The 8,052-nt window shown below is 44.9% G+C and overlaps 1 protein-coding gene across 1 annotated transcript in view; it reads right to left on the bottom strand.

The window, feature by feature from the left end:
• Positions 1–6,287, bottom strand: part of znf423 (zinc finger protein 423) — a 136,098-nt gene extending 129,811 nt beyond the window's left edge. The window contains exon 1 of the mRNA XM_070830300.1: positions 6,164–6,287. Coding sequence (XP_070686401.1) covers positions 6,164–6,203 — 40 coding nt within the window. The 5' untranslated portion in view covers positions 6,204–6,287. The remainder of the gene's footprint in view (positions 1–6,163) is intronic.
• Between the last annotated feature and the right edge of the window lie 1,765 nt (positions 6,288–8,052).

The raw sequence follows: 8,052 nt of genomic DNA on the forward strand, positions 1-8,052 counted from the left end.
CTCCACCAATCACCAATTACATTAGCTTGTTTAGTCCTTAAAAAAAAAGAAAAAACAACTTCAGTACCAAGAACTCAAATCCACCCCCTGCTGAGGAGGAGTCAATGGAATTTCTAACAAAGCTCTCAGAAAGCCATTTAATGGTTCAGCGAGCTTTAATACTAAGCCAATACAAGCTTTTATACAGAAGGAGTGACTCAATGTGGCTATACGCACACTGATTGCACTATGCACTAACACTATTTGTAGCTGTACAAACAAAAACGTGATAATCTGTCCAATTCTGTGTATCAATAAAAGCAAAAAGACATTTACAGGGCCTTCCACTCAGATTTACCTGCGGGAAGAAAAAAAAACATACTGTTGTCTTCAAGTAATCCAAGGCACATGTGTAGGATCTCTGAGTTTTATAAGAGCCAGTCGCCCAATGAAAGTCTCTGTGCACTGCCAAAGGGTGACATTAAACTATACTGATGGTAAAGCCAGATGGGGAGACAGAGGCAGAGGGAGAAAGAAGAAATAGAGAGGAGTGAGAAAAGGGAGGAGAAATGACAGATTAACTGTGCTGTACTGAACACACCGACCTTGCACACATGACCTTCTGTTTGCACTCAGTTTTATTTTGCCTTTGTAGGAGTATCATAATTAGATTCAGCAACCACCAAATTGGCTTGTAACTTCATGACATTTCCCGCCACAATTAATTTTTACCCACATTTGGCGGGTTGGCGGTTGTTAATTTCAAGTCTAGAGCAGTTAATTGACAATAACTTTAACTCCAGGCAATGAATAATTACTATCCCAGAGTTTCTTATTACATTTAAATCACATACTTACATTATCATGCAGCTCTAACCAGTATTAAAAAGTAGGGTGGTGTAAACTACAGCTGAGAGAAGACCGTCTATTGTTTGATTAGCTGATCAACCGAAACTGCAAATATTTTGATAATCAAGTAATTGATTCAAGTAATTTCTTTAGCTAAAATGCCCAATATTTGTTGGTTCCAGCTATTCCAACGTGAGGATTCATCCTACATTATGGTAAATTGAATATCTTTGGGTTTTGGACTGTTTGTCAGAACAAATAAGGCAATTTGAAGATATTACCTCGGGTTCTGGAAAACTGTGATGTGCAACTTGATTTCATTGTTTCAGGTTTTATGGGCAATGAATAGATAATCTGTAGATTGATCGACAATGAAAATAATCTTTAGTTGCAGCTCTTGTAACTTAATTTTCCAGCAACAGTGCCAAAAGCTCCGCCACAATACAAGCAAGTGAGTCATGGTATTGTTGGAATATCTACATTTTTTTTTGTTGTTCTTCATCGTTCACAATGTTCATTGCAGAATTAAGTCAAGCTCATCACATACATTAGTGGTTAATCTTGTTTTAACAGTTGTACAACTAATGTACTTGTAACTAATTATTAAATTGGCAAAAATCATATCATACAGGTAAATAAGTTTCTGATCAAGCACTTGGTGGCAACTTTTGGTACTTGACAGTTTTTCATGATTGAACACAACATGGTTGGACGTCAAGCAGTATAAAGGTGAGCACTGAACCCTCCTCACATGTGCCCGACACTGTATCTGTGACTGGTTGGTCAGAGGCAACTATGGCTGCAAAGACCAGAGCAAACGGCAGCTACAGTATCTATATCACCTCAGTCAGCTGGACACAGGCAAAAAGTTCTTTTAGTTATTTCAACTGAAAGCCTGTTTAAGCATGAAAAGCCATGCACAAACGGGTGGAACCAAGGACATTGTGAAGGGATGTAAAGAGGTGTGAGAGGGAAAGAGAGAGAAAGAAACAGACAGAGAGAGCAAGTGACGGAGAAAGGAGGAGATTGAGTGGAAATGATGCCATTAGCCCAGAAAAGCTCAGCTCAACACAAGCCGACAGTAAGCCCAACCTCCTCCTCGCTCCCTCTCGGTCAAAGGGCTCATTTGGCTCCACTGGCTATAAACAACGCTCTAAACAAACCAAATAAACGCTAAAAAGTAAGCGCTCCCTCCTTCCGCCCCGCTCCAATCTTCCCTGCTCTTCTCTATCTCCCTGTCATATGCGCTCAACTCCCATTTAATGTCCTGCAAATGAAGCGGATTTATTAATGTGTAATTAAGTAATAATCATCACTACATAATGCATGAGAGACTCAAGGGGCTGAGAGCTGAGAGAGAGAGAGGGAGAGATAGGATAGCGAGGCACACGGAGCAGACAGAGAGGGAGATTTTTGCTGCCTCGCATCACTAAAGACACACATTAAAAACGGATTAATCCACTGAAATAATATTTTGATAAGAGAGGAGCCGCGCTTTCTCATTTCTTCCTCCTGCTCACCCCTCCTTTTCTCTCACCCCATCAGCTAGTTTCATGGCCCATCATCGTGCCATTAGTCCGTGTTCAATTAACAGACTGCAATTAGTCAGGTGCCCCCACTGTTAACAAGGTCTTATCACTGTAAAGGCTAGACTGGTCAAGTAAATCTATCAGAGGAACAGAGGAGCAGTTAAATGACGACTAATACCGCTGTTTCTTATGGCCACTTTGATCAGACTTTTCTATGGCCTTGCTGTAGGCTTGTTTAGATTGGTATATCAATGAATTAAACTTAATAATGATACTCTAAATTCTATAATATTTCAAATTAACTGGCATTGTCGCAATCCTGCAGAGCATATGCATATGCAGCCACGAGAGAGTTGACACAACCAGAAAAAGAAATTACCGAAATTCAATGTAAATTAAAAACAATGAGAAACATGACAAAGTGGAAAAAAACAAACTGATGAGATTTAGAGAAAATGACCAAATTCATATCACTTTCACCCATCCATCGCTGTCCATGCCCTAAATGTCACACTTGGTCAACAGCAAAACTGAAGAAAAACATCGTTTTTCCAAAGATATAACACATGGCTCGTTTATAGCAAAACAATAGAGGTGATTTGGGTTTAAAGTCACGTGAAAGCCATAGATGCCATTTGAATTACCAAAATGAAGAATTAAGCCTGTCCATGACTTCCCTATTCAGAAAAAAGTAAAGTGACAATAAAAGATGACAATATCATCCATCAACTCTGAATTTCATTTCCATTCAAATGCAATCCTTTCCAGATCAGGGCCACTCTGAGACTTTGGTATTGTTTTGGCATGCCTGACTGGCCAGTAAGTCTGTAAGCCAGCCAGCCAGTCAGAGTTGGGTGAGCAGGTGAAAGACAGGAGAACATGAAAACACGGATAATCCCCCGGCGATGCTCACCTCGTCCTGGCCTCCATCGCTCCCTCCCCCCTGCCCACTCACCTGCTGTGTGCCACTGTGCTGCCCCCAAACACCTTTCCTCTCTCTCCCCTTTACCCTTCAATCCATCTTTCTCCTCCATCTCTCTCTCCCCCCTCCGTCCCTCTCTCCATCTTTCCCCAATGCCAGGTCTTGCCAAGCTGTCAGTGGGGCAAGGTGTGGATGGGAGATAGCAACACGCATGTACACACACGGATGCATGAGTACACATAAACAAAACGCATGGTGCTTACGCAATCCACACTACAAGGGCTGTGTTACCTTTCCTGCACAGACACACACACACACACGCACACACAAACAGAGAGATGGTCGTCTGCCTCAGCTTTGCTTCGCTCTGCTTCGCTTGGCTGCCTGACTAAAGCTAAGCTCTGGTTATCCAGGCTGCTGAGACCAGGCTGCCTTAGCGACACACACACACAGATACACAAGGTGTGCATGTCCATGATGCATTCAAACACAAAAACAAGAATTTAGATTTTGCGAGCATAAGCACAAACACACACACACACACACACACACACACACAGAGCAATGACAGATCAGCAGTGGACAGATTCACTGGTCCACAGCAGCTGATTTGTTCACTGACAAGCTGCACCAAGCATCAACAACACTACAGCAGGGGGCAATAACATCCGCATTCAACCACATATTAGACACACTGATAAAGTGGAAATCACCTAGACACTCGTACAATACCACTCTAGACAAAGGCTGGAACAGTAACTTGATTTCTAGTCAATTTACAGGAAAATTATTGCTTTTCTCCATTTCATATTATCTTAAAATCACCATTTTTGTTTATTCTTTACTGCTGGTCAAACGATTTTATGACAAGAGTTTAGCCTCTGATAACATCCGATGACTGTTTCTCATCTGTCATTTATAAGACTAAGAGATTAATAAATTACAAGACATCTAACAGACACAAACAGAAATGAGAAATACAGCCTGGGAAAGCATCAGTGCACCAAAAAAATAGAAAAATAAAAAAACTACAGTCTATAAAATATTTTATGGTCCCATTACCCATCGACAACAGCTCCGGTTAATCTACAAACATGTTGTCATTTATACATTTGTGCACCCATCAACATATTTACTGTTTTAATGATGGCTATTTTATTGCCAGTTCTTTATAACGTCTAAGAGAATAGAGAAAGATGGGAAAGCCCACATAAGATGTATACTTCCTTTATTACTTTACAAACTAATTAAGATGCATGCCAAAACAAGTTAAAATTTGGGACTCTTTTTTTTTTTTCAGTGGCCCTTAAATTTCCACTTTATAAGCTACAGTATCAAGTTAAAGGATCAAGTATTGTTATGGAGTGCAAACAGCAGTTATTCCTTCCACGCCGAGTCAAACTTTATTATGGATACCAAGACAGTTTGTGTGTATCAGCTGAAAACAGCTTTACACAAGATTCCTGAGCAGGCTGTGAAATCTGTTGGCTATCACATCACCCACAATCCCATCCGCTTCCCTACGACACCCCTGGTATCCTGAACTTGTCCGTTTTCCTGCACACACAGCCACACAGTAAAAGACTTTAGAACAGCAAACATGTCCCAGAGCGGACACACTGACGCATGCCTCCAGTGCTTGTGTGTGGCACGGAAGTCGCCCGTCCTATTGACTAAATGATGAAAAGGGCTTAACTTCAGAACCTGCAGGAGAGGCTGAAACCCTCCGATGGAAATCATGCTGCTCATCAAACTGCACACTCAGTCTGAACTGCTGTCAGAAATCTGCTTGCATCCCAGATAGTCACAGAGAGGGAAAGCCTATATGGTGGAGGAAATGGGGGAGGGGGTGGCAACCACATGGTCAGCCCATCCCGTTGCCCATCTGGGTCCCATAAAGGAAACATGGAGGCCAAGGCCACCACATGCCCTCATGCATGATGCCCACTCACCCATGCACTGCAATGAATACTGTTTTATGGTAATGGCAGAAACTGAGGCCTCCCTTTTATGTTAAAAATAAATGGCTTTAAAAAGAAGGATTTAAATCCTGTACATTTTCTTGAACTTTAAGAAAATTAATCTGTAAATTCTAGGGTAGGTCTTCAACCTGGCAGGTGATGCTTTTAAAGACGGGACGGAGGCCTGAAACCCTGAAAAAGTGAGAAACACTTGAGAAATAAAGATTTTTTTTTTTTTAAAGTCCACTGCACCTCCCTTAAGGTGTAGGGAATTTAAACATTTAGAGAAGAAAAAAAAACTAGGATTTAAAATCCAATTTTGACCATTGTTCCGGTGTGAAAAGGAACACGAGTGGCCACACAGACGTGTAATGTTGAGGCTAAGTGACTTGATTTGGGGTCAAACGGTCAAATTTGCTGCAACAAAGCAGCAGCGAGAGGCGACACATGACAACATGGGAATAATCCAGATTACATGGGCCCGTTAACCAAGTGAATTACAACAAGTTGAGCCAAAAGCACAAACCCACGCTGTCAGAGAAACGACACGCCGGAGTGTCATCTTTCAAGTTCTGACAGTGTGGCAGCTAATTGAAAACAATTAGCCCAGCGGACAGAAAACAAACCGGAGCTCTTTCTTTTTTTCTGACAACGAGGCGACCATTTCAAACAATTCGTGTCGTGTTTCTTTCAAATGTGCTTTCGTCTCTAATGACAAACAATTAGCGGAGCAAAAGTAAAAGTGGGTTAACGCACTAATTGTTAAGGTGGGAGACTCCGCTACAGCTAAAGCCTGCAGCCCCTTTGGGGGGGAAATAAAATTAAATTAGCCAAGAGTCACCAGAGTTGGCCGTGAAATCTTGTCACGGTGTTTTGGCTCCTTTACTGAGTGAAGTGTCCGTTCAGAATAAACAGTTTCTTACCTTTGACGGAGCGCGGCTTGGCCTGTTTTCGTCTGGACATCTCTGCTCTCGACCAGCTTCTTTTCTTTTTTTTTTGTTCTTTTTTAATAATGTTTATTCTCTAATTGGTTTTTGTTCCGTTCCGTGTTTTCTGCTAACCATGCAGGCGGACACAGTCGGGTTATCTGTCCTCCTTCTCCTCCTCTTCCTCCTCCCGCTGCTGCTGCTGCTGCTGCTGCTGCACTTCGCCGCTGCTTCTTCGCCTGTTGCAATGCGGCAGCTTCGGTGTCTGAGTGGGAGACGGCGGCGAGTCCGGCGACAGCAAACCAAACACACCGGGAGTGAAGCGGCTCGGAGGCGCCGCTCCGCTCCTCCGCTGCGTCTTCTTCCTCGGCGGCCGCTCGGGCTCGCGCAACCTGTAGAATAAACGGGAGCAACTTCCCCGGTGTCGGCGTCCCCCGTCCTCTTCCTCACGGCGTCGCCGACAGCCTCACTCTCCTCCTCTCTTCTTTCACTGTTTCTTCTCTCTTCCTCCTCTCTCCCCACTTTCTAGCGCGAGCTGCCAGCCACGCGCGCGGCACTGAGCAAAAGTGACCAACGGCGCCGTCCGAGCGCGAGGCGGCGGAGCCACGGAGGTGCGTGGCGGTCCAGGTGAGGAGGAGCGACGGACACTGTTGTGGGGAAATTGCTCTCGAAATGAACCGCGGCTTCTTTTGCCCCCTCTCGCGCTCCTCGCGTCTTCGTCGGGGCTTATTTTAAACTATTTCAGTCTGTTTTGTTTTTCTTTTCCCTCCGAGGAAAGCGGCACCGACCCGAACCGAGCAGCCTCCCGTGTTCCGTCCCGCTACTCTACACTAGGCAGTGGTGGTGGTGGACTGGTGGCTTTGGACATTGCGCTCTTCCCCCTGCATCTCCACCCCGAGGGGAATACTGCTTTTACTACCCACGCTTTCTTTTTGTTAATATTTCTCAATGCCCTACCGGCGGTATTAATAGCAGCCTAATATTTCTAGCAGTCTAACCCTTCGCTAGCCTCTGTCTCCCTGCTTTTTCTTTGTCCTGACTCTGGCTACCAGTCTCCCTCCTCCTCCTCTGCCTGCCTCTGCTGGCGGGGCTGCGGCGCAGACACACATAATAAAGCCAAGGCAGGCAGTGCTTGGCTGGAAATGTAGCCGCGTCCCAGCAGGGGGATGTGAGAGAAGGGTCCCGGCGGGGGAGCGCTCTGATCCCGCAGGGAGCAGCTCGGCACAGCCCGGGTTGGCTGAGGCAGAGAGGCAGGAGAGAGGCAGGCTGGGCTGACGGAGAGAGAGGGGAGGCAGAGGGGAGAGTTAGGCAACAGCGCCTGGCTGTGGCCGAGCAGCGCCACTACAACAGGGGCTCTGAGAATACAGAGGGAGGAGACAGAGGCAAAATGTGGACTTGGACTGAAGTGGGATGTGGAATAGGCTCTGAGTGATTGAATGATTGTATCACCTGATGCTCAGGTATCTACTTTTAAACACTAACTCAGCCGTGCAGGAGCCTGCAACCAGCGTCACACCACGCCTCCCTCAAACCCCAGAAGCTGTGAAACCTTTCTGGTGTGTCTCTCTCTGAGGTTAATAGCATGCTCCTCTCTTGCCACTTCAAGCTGTGGCAAAGTGGCTTTTTAAACTCACTTTGTTTTTACGCTTAAGAAAACCAGAATCTGCAAAACAATACGAATGGCAGAGGGTGATGTTACCACATGTTATGTGAGTGGCCATGTGTGTTGGTCAGCTGTGAGCAAGTGCAGCAGTTACAGCAGAGGTGAAGGCGCTCTTTTGGTTTGAACTCTCTTCACGATATTTTCACAGCAGTAGCTGACGGAAAAAAACTGTGCAGCTGTTGGATGGGCGCCCACCTACAATAGAGTCACCCCCCCCCCCCAA

This window comes from Pempheris klunzingeri, chromosome 5, assembly GCF_042242105.1.
Source record: "Pempheris klunzingeri isolate RE-2024b chromosome 5, fPemKlu1.hap1, whole genome shotgun sequence".
In the NCBI taxonomy this organism is placed as follows: domain Eukaryota; kingdom Metazoa; phylum Chordata; class Actinopteri; order Acropomatiformes; family Pempheridae; genus Pempheris; species Pempheris klunzingeri.